Source organism: Oncorhynchus masou, unplaced genomic scaffold, assembly GCF_036934945.1.
Source record: "Oncorhynchus masou masou isolate Uvic2021 unplaced genomic scaffold, UVic_Omas_1.1 unplaced_scaffold_3753, whole genome shotgun sequence".
NCBI lineage: Eukaryota > Metazoa > Chordata > Actinopteri > Salmoniformes > Salmonidae > Oncorhynchus > Oncorhynchus masou.
Genome location: NW_027010155.1, coordinates 1 through 24,268, shown reverse-complemented (window position 1 = coordinate 24,268; position 24,268 = coordinate 1). Strand labels below are relative to the sequence as shown.

The 24,268-nt window shown below is 41.3% G+C and overlaps 1 protein-coding gene across 1 annotated transcript; it reads left to right on the top strand.

Moving 5' to 3' along the window:
* Positions 1 to 4,119: 4,119 nt before the first annotated feature.
* On the top strand, positions 4,120 to 24,118 carry LOC135534655 (E3 ubiquitin-protein ligase RBBP6-like; the record flags this gene model as incomplete). The annotated part of the gene is made up of 7 exons (XM_064961581.1): positions 4,120 to 4,302; positions 10,945 to 11,044; positions 13,109 to 13,145; positions 18,672 to 18,713; positions 19,301 to 19,389; positions 20,742 to 20,838; positions 23,978 to 24,118. Coding segments are annotated over exons 1-7 (672 nt in total), but the record flags the coding sequence as incomplete, so codon positions are not given.
* Between the last annotated feature and the right edge of the window lie 150 nt (positions 24,119 to 24,268).

Sequence of the window (24,268 nt, the reverse complement as noted above, 5' to 3'; positions counted from 1 at the left end):
TAATAAATACACTGACTAACCTCTAGTAACTCTTAGTCTGTCTATAATAAATACACTGACTAACCTCTAGTAACTCTTAGTCTGTCTATAATAAATACACTGACTAACCTCTAGTAACTCTTAGTCTGTCTATAATAAATACACTGACTAACCTCTAGTAACTCTTAGTCTGTTTATAATAAATACACTGACTAACCTCTAGTAACTCTTAGTCTGTCTATAATAAATACACTGACTAACCTCTAGTAACTCCTTAGTCTGTTTATAATAAATACACTGACTAACCTCTAACTCTTAGTCTGCCCTCACACTGTCTATAATAAATACACTGACTAACCTCTAGTAACTCTTAGTCTGTCTATAATAAATACACTGACTAACCTCTAGTAACTCTTAGTCTGCCCTCACACTGTCTATAATAAATACACTGTTTGAAATTGGACATAACTTACATTTCTGTGACATTATGAAATGTTTTCTACTGTTCCTGTGTTTTTTTTATTGTGTTTCTGTGTTTTGTAAACTAGGTTACAGTAATAATATCTCAGCTGTTGATTTTGGCTGTGTGTGTGTGTGTGTGTGTGTGTGTGTGCGTGTGTGTGTGTGTGTGTGTGTGTGTCTCTCTCTCTCTCTCCCAGGACTCTGTGGACTGAGAAAACACCTGAATATGTGGCACCTCAGGTGTAGAGTGCCAAAACGCAATGTACTGTCAACAAACAAATGCAACCCGTCACACACACACACACACACACACACACACACACAGTCTATTGAGATAACAAGGCATAGTGATTCTCCTGCTTGGGCTCTGTATTGGTCCTGTATAAAAATCAATTTCGGTCACTTTTCTCTCCTGGGGTGAGATGGTGCTGGTCTCCACCATTACAATTATTCAATTATATTTCTTTCAGTTGTTGTATCGCTTTAAAACTAATTATAGATCATAAGTATGTGCTACAGACATCAAAACTTTTAAAATAACACATATAGAATCATGTAGTAACCGAAGAAAAGTGATAAACAAGTCAAAATATATTTGAGATTCTTCAAAGTAGCCACATTTTGTCTTGATGACAGCTTTGAACACTATTGGCATTCTCTCAACCAGCTTCACCTGGAATGCTTTTCCCAACAGTCTTGAAGTATTTCCCACATATGCTAGGCACTTGTTGGCTGCTTTTCCTTCACTTTGCGGTCTAACTCATCCCAAACCATCTCAACTGGGTTGAGGTCGGGTGGTTGAGGAGGCCAGGTCATCTGATGCAGCACTCCATCACTCTCCTTCTTGGTCAAATAGCCCTTACACAGTCTGGAGGTGTGATGGGTCATTGTCCTGTTGAGAAACAAACGCAAACCACACAGGATGGCGTATTGCTCCAGAATGCTGTGGTAGCCTTGATGGTTAAGTGTGCCTTTAATTCTAAGTAAAATCACTGACAGTGTCACCAGCAAACCATCACACCTCCTCCTCCATGCCTCACGGTGGGAACCACACATGCGGCGATCATCCGTTCACCTGCATCTCACAAAGACATGGTGGTTGGAACCAAAAATCTCTAATTGGCCCCAAAGGACAGATTTCCATCCGTCTAATGTCCAGTGTTTCTTGGCCCAAGAAAGTCTCTTCTTCTTATTGCTGTTCTTTAGTGGTGGTTTCTTTGCAGCAATTTGACCATGAAGGCCTGATTCACACAGTCTCCTCTGAACCGTTGATATTGAGATGTGTCTGTTCTGTTCAATTCTGTGAAGCATTTATTTGGGCAGCAATTTCTGAGGCTGGTAACTCTAATGAACTTATCCTCTGCAGCAGAGGTAACTCTGGGTCTTCCTTTCCTGTGACGGTCCTCATGAGAGACAGTTTCAGTTTCATCATAGTCCTTGATGGTTTTTGTGACTGCACTTTCAAAGTTCTTGACCTTTAATTGTTGAAATGTTCCAGATTGACTGACCTTCATGTCTTAAAGTAATGATGGACTGTTGCTTCTCTTTGCTTATTTGAGCTGTTCTTGCCATAATATGGACTTGGTATTTTACCAAATAGGGCTATCTTCTGTATACCAACCCTACCTTGTCACAACACAACTGATAGACTCAAACACATTAAGAAGGAAAGAAATTCCACAAATGAACTTTTAACAAGGTACACCTGTTAATTGAAATGCATTCCAGGTGACTACCTCATGAAGTTGGTTGATAAAATGCCGAGTGTGCAAAGCTGTTATCAAGGCAAACTTCGGCTACTTTGAAGAATCTCAAATATAAAATATATTTAGATTTGTTTAACACTTTTTTGGTTACTACATGATTCCATATGTGTTATTTCATGGTTTTGATGCCTTCACTATTATTCTACAACATAGTGGTTTATCGTGTATTATAAACTAGGTGGTTTAGGCCCTGAATGCTGATTGGCTGACAGCCGTGGTATATCACACCCGATACCAGTTTTTTTTTACTGCTCTATTTATGTTGGTAACCAGTTTTTAATAGGGGTTTGTGGTATATGGCCAATATACCACGGCTAAGGGTTGTATCCAGGCCATCCAGGTTGCGTCGTCCTTAAAGAACAGCCCTTAGCCGTGCCATATGGCCGCATACCGCACCTCCTCGGGCCTCATTGCTTCATTCTACAGCTCACAAGAGGGAGACAAAGCTGCACACGTCACCAAACGTCTAAACCGAAATTTATCTTTGTGGTGTTTTAATGTAACTGTTAATAACTCTAACGGGTCAAGTGTCAACATAAAATTAAAAAAATTAAAATGGACATCAATTATGGACACGGAAGAACAGTTTCTGGGCCTGAAAGACTTCGCAACGGAAGACCTTGAAGTGGTTTGTTGCGATGGCAGAACGACCCCGCCCTCCAGTGCTCCTGAACCTGTGGGGATCCGTTTGGACTTTATGATTTTAACAGAAGTAGACTGAATTGTATTTATTTGTATGTATCATTTTTTGTTGTTGTTTTTACTAGTTAGTATGAGTATTTTCATCCGAAACGTTTTTTTTATTTTTATTTTTTGTGTGATAGTTTACTACCTCGCACAGTAGGTTGCACATTACATATTGTATTTTTTATTTTTATTTTTATTAATAACAAATCAATACATAAAGCACATGAGGGAACACAAGCATACGTAGATCACAAACAATAGAGATTGTAGTCCGCCAATGAACAGCAAAGAAGAACGTCACCCTCGTTTCCGTTTTCTTGTCAGGCCAGTTTCCGGGCCCGCCATGATGTTCAGAAGACAACGAGGAGCAACTGAAAGACCGTCGAAATGGATGTTATGGATTTAAACAACGAAAATTATAGTTTACAAAGAGATAATTACCGTCGTTTTGGATAAGAAACCTAAGCTAACTGGTTATTAAAGTGTTTATTTCCAGTGGCCGTTTTCTAACCAGTTAACTAGTTAGTGTAAAATAAGGTTAGCTGCGGGTAATGTTTTTGTTTTGACTGGTAGGTACACGGACCAAGGCCGCAGATCTCCTTCTCTCATCGTAGGTCACACAAGGATCAACATCGTTTCCTGCGTGGACTGCAACTCCGAAAAGGATCGTTTGAGGACTTTATTTTATTTGGACGTTTTATTTTTTTCCTCCCCCAGACGGATTGAAGATTTTTTTTTAGGACTTTGCGCCGTTTTACGGCGGAAGAGCGACGCTTACGGGCCTCGCATGGACTCCTAACCGCGACCCCGGTGCCGCGCTGCTTTCCGCAGCTACAAGGCCCGTTGTTTCCGCGAGAGAGACTCTACTGACTGTATTAATAACCGGGAGAAAAAACCCCGTAATGGACACTCGTGGAACTGTACTTTTTCTTGTGTTTTACCGGACACTTAATTAACGAACTGACCGGGTTATTAAAGACGCTGCTTGCTCGTGTCCCGGTCTGTCACTACTAGTAGTTTGGTGTCTTTGACACAAACCGCTACAAGGACTATCTGTGAATACTTCCTCTTAGTTCATTGCCTGTTTTCCCTTCGATATTATCTTATTATAGAATAATCTGGTAGCTTCCCCACCTTCAGTCTCAGATCGTATCTACTACTGGTTATTGTTATTTCTTAACTAACGTGTTGTTTTCCCTCCTTTGTCTTTGAGTTTGAGTTTTTAAGTGATTAGTTGTGAGAATGTCGTGTGTTCATTATAAATTCTCGTCCAAACTGGACTACAACACCGTGACCTTTGACGGGCTGCACATCACCCTGGCCGAGCTGAAACGGCAGATTATGGGCAGAGAGCGACTCAAAGCCACCGACTGCGACCTGCAGATCACCAACGCACAGACCCGTGAAGGTAACTAACTTGAGTTAGTTAATAAGTTGTTCAGGTTGATTCTACAACGAGCTGATGTTAATCTGTGATGCCAAGATACAGTTTTATGGTGTGTACTTCCTGGTAGGGATCGGGGATATGGGCCCAAAACATAATTTATATAGACATCTCTCTCTACACACACATACATATCTCACGGTATTACAAAAGTTGGATTGTATTAATGTATTTGACCCCCCCCCCCCCCATTTTTATATATGTATATATATATATATATATATATATATATATATATATATATATATATTTTGTAATTATATAAATATTTGTAATTATATAAATTCTAAATGTGCTTTGAGTAGAGTGGTCTTTCTCCATTCTGATTCATTTTTTCCTTTAATTTAGTATTATAAAACCATTTTCTTGCACTCATTTGTGATCATTCCCACGCAGCCGTGTAGAGGGCTGCACGACGAGGGCCTTATTTTGAACCAAATGTTGCAATTGAACTTGCGATTTAAAGTAAAAACACTTGTCAACTGTTGGAAGTGTAATTATAATTGTTCTATAGTTAATAGCGGCCACATTGAATGTTTTCTCTTAGCTACTTCATGTAGCTAACATATTCTTGCTTTGTGTTTTCCTCATTGATTTTTAGAAGATACTGTTGTATAAACAACATGCTGATGTTTTTTTTTTAGGTATTATGAGGTTGTATAAGTACGTTTTGCTATAACTAACAGGCGATTAGCATTAGCGGCTAACAACGTTTAGACCCGTACTTGCCAAGAAGAAATGACAAGCTAGCTGTTTGTATATGTAAAACATAATAATAATAATAATAGTGTAACGTCAAGTTCACAACACTGGTGGATTTACATTAAGCAAAGTGAAAACAGCATCGTTGTGATCAACATTGTTGCATGAGCTGCGTTGACCAGGCAGACTGAGTCTCATTGTTGAGGAACCGAAATAAAACTTTTTCCCATCAACAAAAGCATATTCATAATCTCTAGGAACTCATAAGGAGATGTTGAGTCCAATCTCTAAGGGTTTAGGCTGGGGTGACTTTACGCAGGGAAGAAAGATGTGAAGTTAACTGTTAACTACAGTACTGATGATATATTCCCTGTTCTATAGACTACAGTACTGGTGATATATTATATTCCCTGTTCTATAGACTACAGTACTGATGCTATATTATATTCCCTGTTCTATAGACTACATTACTGATGATATATTATATTCCCTGTTCTATAGACTACAGTACTGATGATATATTCCCTGTTCTATAGACTACAATACTGATGATATATTCCCTGTTCTATAGACTACAGTACTGATGATATATTCCCTGTTCTATAGACTACAGTACTGATGATATATTCCCTGTTCTATAGACTACAGTACTGATGATATATTCCCTGTTCTATAGACTACAGTACTGATGATATATTCCCTGTTCTATAGACTACAGTACTGATGATATATTCCCTGTTCTATAGACTACAGTACTGATGATATATTCCCTGTTCTATAGACTACAGTACTGATGATATATTATATTCCCTGTTCTATAGACTACAGTACTGATGATATATTCCCTGTTCTATAGACTACAGTACTGATGATATATTCCCTGTTCTATAGACTACAGTACTGATGCTATATTCCCTGTTCTATAGACTACAGTACTGATGCTATATTCCCTGTTCTATAGACTACAGTACTGATGCTATATTCCCTGTTCTATAGACTACAGTACTGATGCTATATTCCCTGTTCTATAGACTACAGTACTGATGATATATTCCCTGTTCTATAGACTACAGTACTGGTGATATATTCCCTGTTCTATAGACTACAGTACTGGTGATATATTCCTGTTCTATAGACTACAGTACTGGTGATATATTCCCTGTTCTATAGACTACAGTACTGATGATATATTCCCTGTTCTATAGACTACAGTACTGATGATATATTCCCTGTTCTATAGACTACAGTACTGATGATATATTCCCTGTTCTATAGACTACAGTACTGATGATATATTATATTCCCTGTTCTATAGACTACAGTACTGATGATATATTCCCTGTTCTATAGACTACAGTACTGATGCTATATTATATTCCCTGTTCTATAGACTACAGTACTGATGATATATTCCCTGTTCTATAGACTACAGTACTGATGCTATATTCCCTGTTCTATAGACTACAGTACTGATGCTATATTCCCTGTTCTATAGACTACAGTACTGATGATATATGCTGTGTACCATGTGCTTCTATAGACTACAGTACTGGTGATATATTCCCTGTTCTATAGACTACAGTACTGATGATATATTCCCTGTTCTATAGACTACAGTACTGATGATTTATTCCCTGTTCTATAGACTACAGTACTGATGATATATTATATTCCCTGTTCTATAGACTACAGTACTGATGCTATATTATATTCCCTGTTCTATAGACTACAGTACTGATGATATATTATATTCCCTGTTCTATAGACTACAGTACTGATGATATATTATATTCCCTGTTCTATAGACTACAGTACTGATGATATATTCCCTGTTCTATAGACTACAGTACTGATGATATATTATATTCCCTGTTCTATAGACTACAGTACTGATGATATATTCCCTGTTCTATAGACTACAGTACTGATGATATATTCCCTGTTCTATAGACTACAGTACTGATGCTATATTCCCTGTTCTATAGACTACAGTACTGATGCTATATTCCCTGTTCTATAGACTACAGTACTGATGCTATATTCCCTGTTCTATAGACTACAGTACTGATGCTATATTCCCTGTTCTATAGACTACAGTACTGATGATATATTCCCTGTTCTATAGACTACAGTACTGATGCTATATTATATTCCCTGTTCTATAGACTACAGTACTGATGCTATATTCCCTGTTCTATAGACTACAGTACTGATGATATATTCCCTGTTCTATAGACTACAGTACTGGTGATATATTATATTCCCTGTTCTATAGACTACAGTACTGATGATATATTCCCTGTTCTATAGACTACAGTACTGGTGATATATTCCCTGTTCTATAGACTACAGTACTGATGATATATTCCCTGTTCTATAGACTACAGTACTGATGATATATTCCCTGTTCTATAGACTACAGTACTGATGATATATTCCCTGTTCTATAGACTACAGTACTGATGATATATTCCCTGTTCTATAGACTACAGTACTGATGATATATTCCCTGTTCTATAGACTACAGTACTGATGATATATTATATTCCCTGTTCTATAGACTACAGTACTGATGATATATTCCCTGTTCTATAGACTACAGTACTGATGCTATATTATATTCCCTGTTCTATAGACTACAGTACTGATGCTATATTCCCTGTTCTATAGACTACAGTACTGATGCTATATTCCCTGTTCTATAGACTACAGTACTGATGATATATTCCCATGTTTCTATAGACTACAGTACTGGTGATATATTCCCTGTTCTATAGACTACAGTACTGGTGATATATTCCCTGTTCTATAGACTACAGTACTGGTGATATATTCCTGTTCTATAGACTACAGTACTGATGATATATTCCCTGTTCTATAGACTACAGTACTGATGATATATTCCCTGTTCTATAGACTACAGTACTGATGATATATTCCCTGTTCTATAGACTACAGTACTGATGATATATTATATTCCCTGTTCTATAGACTACAGTACTGATGATATATTCCCTGTTCTATAGACTACAGTACTGATGCTATATTATATTCCCTGTTCTATAGACTACAGTACTGATGATATATTCCCTGTTCTATAGACTACAGTACTGATGCTATATTCCCTGTTCTATAGACTACAGTACTGATGCTATATTCCCTGTTCTATAGACTACAGTACTGATGATATATGCTGTGTACCATGTGCTTCTATAGACTACAGTACTGGTGATATATTCCCTGTTCTATAGACTACAGTACTGATGATATATTCCCTGTTCTATAGACTACAGTACTGATGATTTATTCCCTGTTCTATAGACTACAGTACTGATGATATATTATATTCCCTGTTCTATAGACTACAGTACTGATGCTATATTATATTCCTGTTCTATAGACTACAGTACTGATGATATATTATATTCCCTGTTCTATAGACTACAGTACTGATGATATATTATATTCCCTGTTCTATAGACTACAGTACTGATGATATATTCCCTGTTCTATAGACTACAGTACTGATGATATATTATATTCCCTGTTCTATAGACTACAGTACTGATGATATATTCCCTGTTCTATAGACTACAGTACTGATGATATATTCCCTGTTCTATAGACTACAGTACTGATGCTATATTCCCTGTTCTATAGACTACAGTACTGATGCTATATTCCCTGTTCTATAGACTACAGTACTGATGCTATATTCCCTGTTCTATAGACTACAGTACTGATGCTATATTCCCTGTTCTATAGACTACAGTACTGATGATATATTCCCTGTTCTATAGACTACAGTACTGATGCTATATTATATTCCCTGTTCTATAGACTACAGTACTGATGCTATATTCCCTGTTCTATAGACTACAGTACTGATGATATATTCCTGTTCTATAGACTACAGTACTGGTGATATATTATATTCCCTGTTCTATAGACTACAGTACTGATGATATATTCCCTGTTCTATAGACTACAGTACTGGTGATATATTCCCTGTTCTATAGACTACAGTACTGATGATATATTCCCTGTTCTATAGACTACAGTACTGATGATATATTCCCTGTTCTATAGACTACAGTACTGATGATATATTCCCTGTTCTATAGACTACAGTACTGATGATATATTCCCTGTTCTATAGACTACAGTACTGATGATATATTCCCTGTTCTATAGACTACAGTACTGATGATATATTATATTCCCTGTTCTATAGACTACAGTACTGATGATATATTCCCTGTTCTATAGACTACAGTACTGATGCTATATTATATTCCCTGTTCTATAGACTACAGTACTGATGCTATATTCCCTGTTCTATAGACTACAGTACTGATGCTATATTCCCTGTTCTATAGACTACAGTACTGATGCTATATTCCCTGTTCTATAGACTACAGTACTGATGATATATGCTGTGTACCATGTGCTTCTATAGACTACAGTACTGGTGATATATTCCCTGTTCTATAGACTACAGTACTGATGATATATTCCCTGTTCTATAGACTACAGTACTGATGCTATATTCCCTGTTCTATAGACTACAGTACTGATGATATATTCCCTGTTCTATAGACTACAGTACTGATGATATATTCCCTGTTCTATAGACTACAGTACTGATGATATATTATATTCCCTGTTCTATAGACTACAGTACTGATGATATATTCCCTGTTCTATAGACTACAGTACTGATGATATATTATATTCCCTGTTCTATAGACTACAGTACTGATGATATATTATATTCCCTGTTCTATAGACTACAGTACTGATGCTATATTCCCTGTTCTATAGACTACAGTACTGATGATATATTATATTCCCTGTTCTATAGACTACAGTACTGATGATGTATTCCCTGTTCTATAGACTACAGTACTGATGATATATTCCCTGTTCTATAGACTACAGTACTGATGCTATATTATATTCCCTGTTCTATAGACTACAGTACTGATGATGTATTCCCTGTTCTATAGACTACAGTACTGATGATATATTCCCTGTTCTATAGACTACAGTACTGATGATATATTCCCTGTTCTATAGACTACAGTACTGATGATATATTCCCTGTTCTATAGACTACAGTACTGATGATATATTCCCTGTTCTATAGACTACAGTACTGATGCTATATTATATTCCCTGTTCTATAGACTACAGTACTGATGCTATATTCCCTGTTCTATAGACTACAGTACTGATGATATATTCCCTGTTCTATAGACTACAGTACTGGTGATATATTATATTCCCTGTTCTATAGACTACAGTACTGATGATATATGCTGTGTACCATGTGCTTCTATAGACTACAGTGATATAATGATATATGCTGTGTGCCCTGTGCTTCTATAGACTACAGTGATATAATGATATATGCTGTGTGCCCTGTGCTTCTATAGACTACAATGATATAATGATATATGCTGTGTACCATGTGCTTCTATAGACTACAGTGATATAATGATATATGCTGTGTGCAATGTGCTTCTATAGACTACAGTGATATAATGATATATGCTGTGTGCCCTGTGCTTCTATAGACTACAATGATATAATGATATATGCTGTGTACCATGTGCTTCTATAGACTACAGTGATATAATGATATATGCTGTGTGCCCTGTGCTTCTATAGACTACAGTACTAATGATATATGCTGTGTACCCTGTGCTTCTATAGACTACAGTGATATAATGATATATGCTGTGTGCCCTGTGCTTCTATAGACTACAGTACTAATGATATATGCTGTGTACCCTGTGCTTCTATAGACTACAGTGATATAATGATATATGCTGTGTGCCCTGTGCTTCTATAGACTACAGTGATATAATGATATATGCTGTGTACCCTGTGCTTCTACAGAATACACTGATGAGGAGGTTCACATCCCCAAACACTCGTCAGTGATCGTCAGACGCACCCCCATCGGGGGGGTCAAACCAGCAGGCAGAACGTTCATTGTGTACGTAGCTATGACATTGTGACCCTGTGTCTATCTGCATGATATGAGTATGGTAGTACTCAATCGCCTGTCGATCCTAATAGCCTCCACACACTAGTATCCAATCTAATATTAACCCCTCCCCCATTGCCTGTTGATTACAATACCACCCCCCTCCAGACACTAGTATCCAATCTAATAGTAACCCCTCCCCCATTGCCTGTTGATTACAATACCACCCCCCTCCACACACTAGTATCCAATCTAATAGTACCCCCCCCCACCCATTGCCTGTTGATTACAATACCACCCCCCTCCAGACACTAGTATCCAATCTAATAGTAACCCCTCCCCCATTGCCTGTTGATTACAATACCACCCCCCTCCAGACACTAGTATCCAATCTAATAGTAACCCCCTCCCCCATTGCCTGTTGATTACAATACCACCCCCAGACACTAGTATCCAATCTAATAGTACCCCCCCCATTGCCTGTTGATTACAATACCACCCCCCCTCCAGACACTAGTATCCAATCTAATAGTAACCCCTCCCCCACTGCCTGTTGATTACAATACCACCCCCCTCCAGACACTAGTATCCAATCTAATAGTAACCCCCTCCCCCATTGCCTGTTGATTACAATACCACCCCCCTCCAGACACTAGTATCCAATCTAATAGTAACCCCCTCCCCCATTGCCTGTTGATTACAATACCACCCCCCCAGACACTAGTATCCAATCTAATAGTACCCCCCCCATTGCCTGTTGATTACAATACCACCCCCCCCCCACCCATTGCCTGTTGATTACAATACCACCCCCCTCCAGACACTAGTATCCAATCTAATAGTACCCCCCCCATTGCCTGTTGATTACAATACCACCCCCCCCTCCAGACACTAGTATCCAATCTAATAGTACCCCCCCATTGCCTGTTGATTACAATACCACCCCCCCCCACCCATTGCCTGTTGATTACAATACCACCCCCTCCAGACACTAGTATCCAATCTAATAGTACCCCCCCCCATTGCCTGTTGATTACAATACCACCCCCCCCCCCCACCCATTGCCTGTTGATTACAATACCACCCCCTCCAGACACTAGTATCCAATCTAATAGTACCCCCCCCCCCATTGCCTGTTGATTACAATACCACCCCCTCCAGACACTAGTATCCAATCTAATAGTAACCCCCTCCCCCATTGCCTGTTGATTACAATACCACCCCCCCAGACACTAGTATCCAATCTAATAGTACCCCCCCCATTGCCTGTTGATTACAATACCACCCCCCTCCAGACACTAGTATCCAATCTAATAGTACCCCCCCATTGCCTGTTGATTACAATACCACCCCCCTCCACACACTAGTATCCAATCTAATAGTAACCCCTCCCCCACTGCCTGTTGATTACAATACCACCCCCCCCCCCACCCATTGCCTGTTTATTACAATACCACCCCCCCCTCCAGACACTAGTATCCAATCTAATAGTAACCCCTCCCCCATTGCCTGTTGATTACAATACCACCCCCCCCTCCAGACACTAGTATCCAATCTAATAGTAACCCCTCCCCCATTGCCTGTTGATTACAATACCACCCCCCCAGACACTAGTATCCAATCTAATAGTACCCCCCCCCCCATTGCCTGTTGATTCCAATACCCCCTCCACACAGCCACACAGTAGTATCCAGTCAGACGGTAGTACCTCCACACGCTAGTATCCAGTCAGACGGTAGTACCCCCCCCCCCTCCACACACTAGTATCCAGTCAGACGGTAGTACCCCCCACTAGTATCCAGTCAGACGGTAGTACCCCCCCCCCTAGTATCCAGTCAGACGGTAGTACCCCCCACTAGTATCCAGTCAGACGGTAGTACCCCCCACTAGTATCCAGTCAGACGGTAGTACCCCCCACTAGTATCCAGTCAGACGGTAGTACCCCCCCACTCTAGTATCCAGTCAGACCAGCCTAGCTCTTCCATCCTAAAGCTCCAACTCCTCTCTTTTGTCTGGTCCATGTCTGTGGTGGTTGTTGACATGTTGTTGTTGTTTCTTCCTGTTTGTTTGTAGTGACCGTTCTGACATGGCTGCTGGATCCTCCAGACCCGTATGTAACAAAGCACTCTCATTTTCCTTACTGTCTCTGTCCTCCTTTTATAAACTCTGCTCTGGTTTGTTGGTTAGAGGAGACTGTGTAAACTCTGTTCTGAATTGGTAACCAGTTTAACTCTTGAGTTGTCATGGTGATTTAATATTCTGTTTTGATGGTTCCCAACTGCTGTTCTCTGTTGTTGCTGTTGTAACTCACTGTGTTTTTATTTTAAATGTTGTTCAATGTGTTGATGGATCTGAACGATATTGTGACTGTATTTCATATGAAACAACGGATAGCGTGGTGTTGTTAGCCTGCCACTGTGCAGAGCCCGTCCACCATCCCCTTGTGTGTTGAGACGATGCTTCATGGTCCTACAGGCAGGATGACAGATTACTGCGCTGCCTTACGTCAAATCAATGGGAGCTTTTTCCTTCACGTGGTGTTGTAGCAATGAGTTTGTGACGCATTGACTGTAAGACTAATGCATACATTTTGTATGGAAACCTGTGTGTGTGTGTGGGGGGGTAAATCATTTGGTTCCTGTTCAACAGTGTTCTAAACCTGAAGTTAATTGCTGATATTTGGCTGTCTTAATGTTGTTCTCTCATCATATTCTGACATTTTTAATATGGACTGGACATAGTTGATCCTTTTGTTCTCTCAAAGTTTTTATTTATTTATTGTTTCACTACAAACTACTTAGAAATGCGATGCATTTTGTCTACTTTGCAATATTTTTTATAACTTAAAGCTAAACTGTAAACTAGGTGTTAAATACTTACTATGATGACTACTGAATTTACGATCATGTTTGGTACAGTTTTTTTAATATTTTTTTTTAAAGCGGTGCAATGATGATACCATTACGACATCACAGAGACTATTATGACATCACTGAAATGATCCATTATGACATCACAGGGTTCTAACTGGGCTGACTGTGTGGCATGGTAGGTTCCCGTGGCGACAGGGTTGTGTTTGGTTGCTGCTGTACGCTGCCAGAACTGTCAATAAAGAGGTTATGTGTTCTGTTGTGAGCACGTGCACCACCACACCAGACCCTGTGTCTTCCTTCACAGTGACCTCTGAACCTTCCAACCTACCAGCCTCTACTATGATGATGATGATGACAGCGACGACGAAGAGTTTATAGCTTACTAAACCAGACCTCTCTACCCTCCCTCCTTCCCCTTTGTCCCTTGTCTAGTGTTATGATGGCTAGTGTTTACTACTATTGTATAATGATTATGGTAGTGAACATATTGTTTAAAAGAAACACATTTTATGATATTGTTTTGCAGTGTTTCCATATAATGCATTAGATAGATCATCCTAAGTGGACCCATAGCGCCTCACTCCAGACACTGCTGTAGATGAGGAGTAGTGAAGGCATCATGGTTCACTTCACCCGTTACCATAGCTACATGCAGTGGCTCGGGAAGTAGGCTCTGGGTTAACTGGTGCAACGTGATCTAATCGGTTCCCGAGACCGGCCTAGCTCTAAAACCTAATCCTGTTAGCCCATAGTCTCTTCCCTAGACCGGCCTAGCTCTAAAACCTAATCCCGTTAGCCCATAGTCTGTTCCCTAGACCGGCCTAGCTCTAAAACCTAATCCCGTTAGCCCATAGTCTGTTCCCGAGACCGGCCTAGCTCTAAAACCTAATCCCGTTAGCCCATAGTCTGTTCCCGAGACCGGCCTAGCTCTAAAACCTAATCCCGTTAGCCCATAGTCTGTTCCCTAGACCGGCCTAGCTCTAAAACCTAATCCTGTTAGCTCATAGTCTGTTCCCTAGACCGGCCTAGCTCTAAAACCTAATCCCGTTAGCCCATAGTCTGTTCCCTAGACCGGCCTAGCTCTAAAACCTAATCCTGTTAGCCCATAGTCTCTTCCCTAGACCGACCTAGCTCTAAAACCTAATCCCGTTAGCCCATAGTCTGTTCCCTAGCTCTAAAACCTAATCCTGTTAGCCCATAGTCTGTTCCCGAGACCGGCCTAGCTCTAAAACCTAATCCCGTTAGCCCATAGTCTGTTCCCTAGACCGGCCTAGCTCTAAAACCTAATCCTGTTAGCCCATAGTCTGTTCCCTAGACCGGCCTAGCTCTAAAACCTAATCCTGTTAGCTCATAGTCTGTTCCCTAGACCGGCCTAGCTCTAAAACCTAATCCCGTTAGCCCATAGTCTGTTCCCTAGACCGGCCTAGCTCTAAAACTTAATCCTGTTAGCTCATAGTCTGTTCCCTAGACCGGCCTAGCTCTAAAACTTAATCCCGTTAGCCCATAGTCTGTTACCTAGACCGGCCTAGCTCTAAAACCTAATCCTGTTAGCTCATAGTCTCTTCCCTAGACCGGCCTAGCTCTAAAACCTAATCCCGTTAGCTCATAGTCTGTTCCCGAGACCGGCCTAGCTCTAAAACTTAATCCCGTTAGTTCATAGTCTGTTATATATGTACATCTTCTCCCAAACTAGCCAGGCTGTAGTACCAACTACTACTATTGGTGTAGCTAGCCAGGCTGTAGTGCCAACTACTACTATTGGTGTAGCTAGTCAGGCTGTAGTACCAACTACTACTATTGGTGTAGCTAGCCAGGCTGTAGTACCAACTACTACTAGTGTAGCTAGCTGGGCTGTAGTACCAACTACTACTACTGGTGTAACTAGCCAGGCTGTAGTACCAACTACTACTATTGATGTAGCTAGCCAGGCTGTAGTACCAACTACTACTATTGATGTAGCTAGCCAGGCTGTAGTACCAACTACTACTATTGATGTAGCTAGCCAGGCTGTAATAGCAAATACTACTACTACTAATGTAGCTAGTCAGGCTGTAGGACCAACTACTACTACTAGTGTAGCTAGTCAGGCTGTAGGACCAACTACTACTACTAGTGTAGCTAGCCAGGCTGTAATACCAACTACTACTACTAATGTAGCTAGTCAGGCTGTAGGACCAACTACTACTACTGGTGTTGCTAGTCAGGCTGTAGTACCTACTACTGGTGTAGCTAGCCAGGCTGTAGTACCTACTACTATTGATGTAGCTAGCCAGGCTGTAATACCAACTACTACTAATGTAGCTAGTCAGGCTGTAGGACCAACTACTACTACTGGTGTTGCTAGTCGGGCTGTAGTACCAACTACTACTGGTGTTGCTAGTCGGGCTGTAGTACCAACTACTACTGGTGTAGCTAGCCAGGCTGTAGTACCAACTACTACTACTACTGGTGGAGCTAGTCAGGCTGGAGTACCAACTACTACGACTAATGTAGCTAGTCAGGCTGTAGTACCAACTACTACTACTAATGTAGCTAGCCAGGCTGTAGTACCAACTACTACTACTAATGTAGCTAGTCAGGCTGTAGGACCAACTACTACTACTGGTGTTGCTAGTCAGGCTGTAGTACCTACTACTACTGGTGTAGCTAGCCAGGCTGTAGTACCAACTACTACTACTATTGATGTAGCGAGCCAGGCTGAAATACCAACTACTACTAGTGTAGCTAGCCAGGCTGTAGTACCAACTACTAGTGTAGCTAGCCAGGCTGTAGTACCAACTACTACTACTGGTGTTGCTAGTCAGGCTGTAGTACCAACTACTACTACTGGTGTAGCTAGCCAGGCTGTAGTACCAACTACTACTACTAGTGTAGCTAGCCAGGCTGTAGTACCAACTACTACTACTAGTGTAGCTAGTCAGGCTGTAATACCAACTACTACTATTGGTGTAGCTAGCAAGGCTGTAATACCAACTACTACTACTATGGATGTAGCTAGCCAGGCTGTAGTACCAACTACTACTACTGGTGTAGCTAGCCATGCTGTAATACCAACTACTACTACTATTGATGTAGCTAGCCAGGCTGTAGTACCAACTACTACTACTATTGATGTAGCTAGCCAGACTGTAGTACCAACTACTACTATTGGTGTAGCTAGCCAGGCTGTAGTACCAACTACTACTAGTGTAGCTAGCCAGGCTGTAGTACCAACTACCTCTACTAGTGTAGCTAGCCAGGCTGTAGTACCAACTACTACTACTGGTGTAGCTAGCCAGGCTGTAGTACCAACTACTACTACTATTGATGTAGCTAGCCAGACTGTAGTACCAACTACTACTACTATTGGTGTAGCTAGCCAGGCTGTAGTACCAACTACTACTATTGGTGTAGCTAGCCAGGCTGTAGTACCAACTACTACTACTGATGTAGCTCACAGGCTGTAGTGCCAACTACTACTATTGGTGTAGCTAGCCAGGCTGTAGTACCAACTACTACTATTGGTGTAGCTAGCCAGGCTGTAGTACCAACTACTACTATTGGTGTAGCTAGCCAGGCTGTAGTACCAACTATTACTACTGGTGTAGCTAGCCGGGCTGTAGTACCAACTACTACTATTGGTGTAGCTAGCCGGGCTGTAGTACCAACTACTACTATTGGTGTAGCTAGCCAGGCTGTAGTACCAACTACTACTATTGGTGTAGCTAGCCAGGCTGTAGTACCAACTACTACTATTGGTGTAGCTAGCCAGGCTGTAGTACCAACTACTACTATTGGTGTAGCTAGCCAGGCTGTAGTACCAACTATTACTACTGGTGTAGCTAGCCAGGCTGTAGTACCAACTACTACTATTGGTGTAGCTAGCCAGGCTGTAGTACCAACTACTACTATTGGTGTAGCTAGCCAGACTGTAGTACCAACTACTACTACTTGTGTAGCTAGCCAGGCTGTAGTACCAACTACTACTATTGGTGTAGCTAGCCAGGCTGTAGTACCAACTACTACTACTGATGTAGCTCGCCAGGCTGTAGTACCAACTACTACTACTGTAGCTAGCCAGGCTGTAGTACCAACTACTTCTATTGGTGTAGCTAGCCAGGCTGTAGTACCAACTACTTCTATTGGTGTAGCTAGCCAGGCTGTAGTACCAACTACTACTACTGGTGTAGCTAGCCAGGCTGTAGTACCAATGTACCCCCCAGCACCAGTTCCTGTGTGAATCTCAATGTTTCGCGGTTCCTCCTCACGTCGTATTGGAGAAGGACGACGGTGAGGAAATGGTCAGGCTCTGCTGCGTTCCTCCCCTAGGAACAGATCTCGGATCAGCTTCCTGCCACCAAATCCTTACCATAACCATTCAGCGTGGCGATGAAGAACTGAGCCCAGATCAGTGTTTTAGAGAGGAAACTCTGACCCCTTCCACCATGGTGTTCCTGATGGCCTTCTGGTCAGAACTACTGAACCATACCATTGGTGTAACTGTCACACTGGTAGTGATATGAGTTGACTGGATGTATATGATCTGCCTCTCTGGCTGTGGAATAGGGGTGATCAATCTACTGTGTGTCCTTGATTCCTCACCTCCTGCCTCCTCCTCAAAGACGGGTGGACGGTATCTTCTCCTCCTCCAGTGTCTTTTCAGAAGGAGACGGGAAGGAGCCGTGTCATCTAGATTTGAGCCCATGTCTGCTCCCAGGCAGACAGGTGGTGATGTCCCAACCTTGACTCTGTTCTGTCTTTTTAATGTTGCTCTTCTCCTTCAGACCGACTCTTCACCGTCCGTCTCCCTGGCCCAGCTCTCTAAGGTACTGTCTCACCCTGTGTGTGTTTTGGTCTTTGGGAATCAGGTTGGGGTTCATTTAATTTCAACTCATTTTGAGGCATGAATTAAAATGTAAATTGATTATCATCTTAACTCTTGGCATCTTCCTCTAACTCCATTCCTCTCTCCTCATTCCTCTCTCCTCATCCCTCTCTCTTCATCCCTCTCTCTTCATCCCTCTCTTCATTCCTCTCGCCCATACTCCTCCCCCTCTCCTCATTCCTCTCCCTCTCCTCATTCCTCTCCCCATACTCCTCCCCCTCTCATTCCTCTCCTCATTCCTCTCCTCATTCCTCTCCCCCCTCTCCTCATTCCTCTCCCCATACTCCTCCCCCTCTCCTCATTCCTCTCCCCATACTCCTCCCCCTCTCCTCATTCCTCTCCCCATACTCCTCCCCCTCTCCTCATTCCCCTCCCCCCTCTCCTCATTCCTCTCGCCCATGCTCCCCGCCCTCTCCTCGTTCCTCTCCCCTCTCTCCCTCGTTCCTCTCCCCCCCTCTCCTCATTCCTCTCCCCCTCTCCTCATTCCTCTCCCCCTCTCCCTCCTCCCATTCCTCCCTTTCTCTTCAGACTGCCAACCTAGCGGAGGCCAATGCATCAGAGGATGACAAGATCAGAGCCATGATGTCCCAGTCCAACAGTGAATATGACCCCATACAGTGAGTGTAACACACACACAGCAGGGTTAGGCGGTATCCGCGTGATCCCGCCGTCATGCCGCCCTTCTCATCCCAGGTCTTAGTGCTGAAAATGCAACAACAAAAAGCCCATTGGGTGTCTATTACCAGAATGCTAACAAAATTAGTGATGTAGAATTTCCATGGAGGCTGCTAGCTAAATATGCTAACGGAGAGCAAACTAAAATAAACAAATTGCAATCCAGCTCATAAATAGATACACTAAATGACCCAAAGTATGTTGACACCTCTTCCTTGAACATCTCATTAAAAAATCATGGGCTTTAATATGGAGTTGGACCCCCCTTTACTGCTATAACAGCCTCCACTCTTCTGGGAAGGCTTTAATATGGAGTTGGACCCTCCTTTACTGCTATAACAGCCTCCAGTCTTTACAGTTGGCGCAATGCACTCAGGCAGGTAGCGTTCTCTGGCATCTGTTAAATCACACTTTTTATTCCAGTCAAGTTAAAAAATTAAAAATAAATCTATAAATGATCTGTCTGTCTTCAACTCCAAATAGTACTTATAGTCCCAAGGTCTCATCTGACATTTTCGTTAAAAATGAAGAACCATCTAAAGATGTGTTATACAGTGCTTTTGGAAAGTGGTCAGACCCCCCCCCCCCCTGACCTTTTTCCACATTTATGTTACGTTACAGCCTTATTTTAAAATGGATTACATTGTCCCCCCCTCATCAATCTACACACAATACCCCATAATGACACCACAGTACCCCATAATGACATCACAATACCCCATAATGACAAAGCAAAAACACATTATTTTTTAAAAATGTTTTCAAAAATGTATAATAAAAATTTCTGAAATTTCACATTTTACATAAGTATTCACTAGCCAATCATCTGTCTCTTGCTGCGTGAGGAGAAGCATATAATCTATGGAAAATGTTACATACCCTGGCCAAATTCTAGTCCTCAATCTCAAGTCAAAGTACAGTTCAAGTCAAGTCTCAAGTTGTTTTTAATTTTCTATCGAGTTGCGTCTCAAGTCATCAAATTTTGTGACTGGAGTCCGACTCAGCGTGGACTCCACACCTCTGCTGTTTTAGTGAACTGTAGTCCGATGTTTAAACTCGACTCAGTGGCAGAATGAACCGTAGATGATGGGGTGAGGAAAGATGATGCTCTCTGTCACAGAGTTTCTGTGTACGTGCTTCAACGCGGAAGCTACGGGTCGTAAAAACGGGGACAAGTTTAGCATCACGCTTCAACGCTCTCTGGTTGTTTTGGAGTCGACCCAGTATTCCGGTCTTACTTGGTGCTCACGGACTCAACCTTTTTCAATGTGTTTTTCCTGTCTCTCCTCCTCAGTTACTCTAAGAAGGCCATAGGACCGCCTCCTGCACATTACACCTGCTATCGCTGTGGCAAGAACGGACACTACATCAAACACTGCCCCATGCAGATGGTACTACACTACACTACAGTACACTACACGACATAACACTACACGACATAACACTACACTACATAACACTACACTACATAACACTACACTACATAACACTACACTACATAACACTACACTACATAACACTACACTACATAACACCACACTACATAACACTACACTACATAACACTACACTACATAACACTACACTACATAACACTACATAACACTACACTACATAACACCACACTACATAACACCACACTACATAACACCACACTACATAACACTACACTACATAACACTACATAACACTACACTACATAACACTACACTACATAACACTACACTACACTACATAACACTACACTACATAACACTACAATACATAACACTACATAACATAACACTACACTACATAACACTACACTACATAACACTACACTACATAACACTACACTACATAACACTACACTACATAACACTACACTTCATTACACTACAATAATAACAATACACTACAATACACTACACTACACTACATAACACTACACTACACTACATAACACTACACTACATAACACTACACTACACTACATCACACTACACTACATCACACTACACTACACTACATCACACTACACTACATCACACTACACTACATCACACTACACTACATCACACTACACTACACTACATCACACTACACTACATCGCACTACACTACATCGCACTACACTACATCGCACTACACTACATCGCACTACATCACACTGCACTACATCACACTGCACTACATCACACTGCACTACATCACACTGCACTACATCACACTGCACTACATCACACTGCACTACATCGCACTGCACTACATCGCACTGCACTACATCGCACTGCACTACATCGCACTGCACTACATCGCACTGCACTACATCGCACTACATCACACTGCACTACATCGCACTGCACTACATCGCACTGCACTACATCGCACTGCACTACATCGCACTGCACTACATCACACTGCACTACATCACACTGCACTACACTACACTGCACTACATCACACTGCACAACACTACACTGCATAACACTACACTTCATAACACTACACTGCATAACACTACACTGCATAACACTACACTGCATAACACTACACTGCATAACACTACAATACATAACACTACAATACATAACACTACAATACATAACACTACATAACACTACAATACACAACACTACACTACATAACACTACACTACATCACACTACACTACATCACACTACACTACATCACACTACACTACATCACACTACACTACATCACACTACACTACATCACACTACACTACATTACACTACACTACATAACACTACACTACAACACTACACTACACTACATAACACTACAATACATAACACTACACTACATAACACTACACTACATAACACTACACTACATAACACTACATAACACAACATAACACTACATAACACTACACTACATAACACTACGCTACATAACACTACGCTACACTACGCTACGCTACATCACGCCACACTACATCACGCTACACTACACTACATCACGCTACACTACATCACGCTACACTACATCACGCTACACTACATCACGCTACGCTACACTACATAACACTATGCTACACTACATAACACTACGCTACACTACATAGCACTACGCTACACTACATAACACTACGCTACACTACATAACACTACGCTACATCACACTACACTACATCACACTACATAACATATTGTATCTGTGTTGTAGGATAAGAGCGTAGAGGCTCCTAAGCCAGTAAGGGCATCCCTACATATACACTACATAACATGACATATGGTATCTGTGTTGTAGGATAAGAGCGGCAGAGGCTCCTAAGCCAATCAGGACCAGTAAGGGGATCCCACATATACACTACATAACATGACATATGGTATCTGTGTTGTAGGATAAGAGCGTAGAGGCTCCTAAGCCAATCAGGACCAGTAAGGACATCCCTACATATACACTACATAACATATACACTACATAACATGACATATGGTATCTGTGTTGTAGGATAAGAGCGTAGAGGCCCCTAAGCCAGTCAGGGAATCCCTACATATACACTACATAACATGACATATACACTACATAACATGACATATGGTATCTGTGTTGTAGGATAAGAGTGTAGAGGCTCCTAAGCCAATCAGGACCAGTCAGGGAATCCCTACATATACACTACATAACATATACACTACATAACATGACATATACACTACATAACATGACATATGGTATCTGTGTTGTAGGATAAGAGCGTAGAGGCTCCTAAGCCAATCAGGACCAGTAAGGGCATCCCTACATATACACGACATATACACTACATAACATGACATATGGTATCTGTTGTAGGATAAGAGCATAGAGGCTCCTAAGCCAGTAAGGGCATCCCTACATATACACTACATAACATGACATATACACTACATATCCTACAACAGATACCATATGTCATGTTAAGAGCGTAGAGGCTCCTAAGCCAGTAAGGGCATCCCTACATATACACTACATTACATGACATATACACTACATAACATGACATATACACTACATAACATGACATATAAACTACATACCATATGTCATGTTATGTAGTGTATATGTCATGTTATGTAGTGTATATGTTATCTGTGTTGTAGGATAAGAGCGTAGAGACTCCTAAGCCCGTAAGGGCATCCCTACATATACACTACATAACATGACATATACACTACATAACATGACATATGGTATCTGTGTTGTAGGCTAAGAGCGTAGAGGCTCCTAAGCCAATCAGGACCAGTCAGGAAATCCCTACATATACACTACATAACATATACACTACATAACGTGACATATACACTACATAACATGACATATGGTATCTGTGTTGTAGGATAAGAGCGTAGAGACTCCTAAGCCAGTAAGGGCATCCCTACATATACACTACATAACATGACATATACACTACATAACGTGACATATGGTATCTGTGTTGTAGGATAAGAGCGTAGAGGCTCCTAAGCCAGTAAGGGCATCCCTACATATACACTACATAACATGACATATACACTACATAACATGACATATGGTATCTGTGTTGTAGGATAAGAGCGTAGAGGCTCCTAAGCCAATCAGGACCAGTAAGGGCATCCCTCAGAGCTTTATGGTGAAGGCTGAACCAGGAACTAAAGGAGCCATGTTGACCAGCACTGGAGAATATGCTATTCCTGCTATAGACGCGCATGTACCAAACACTCTGTCTCTCTCTGTCTCTCTCTCTCTCCGTCTCTCTCTCTGTCTCTCTCTGTCTCTCTCTGTCTCTCTGTCTCTCTCTCTCTCCGTCTCTCTCCGTCTCTCTCTCCGTCTCTCTCCGTCTCTCTCTCTGTCTCTTCGT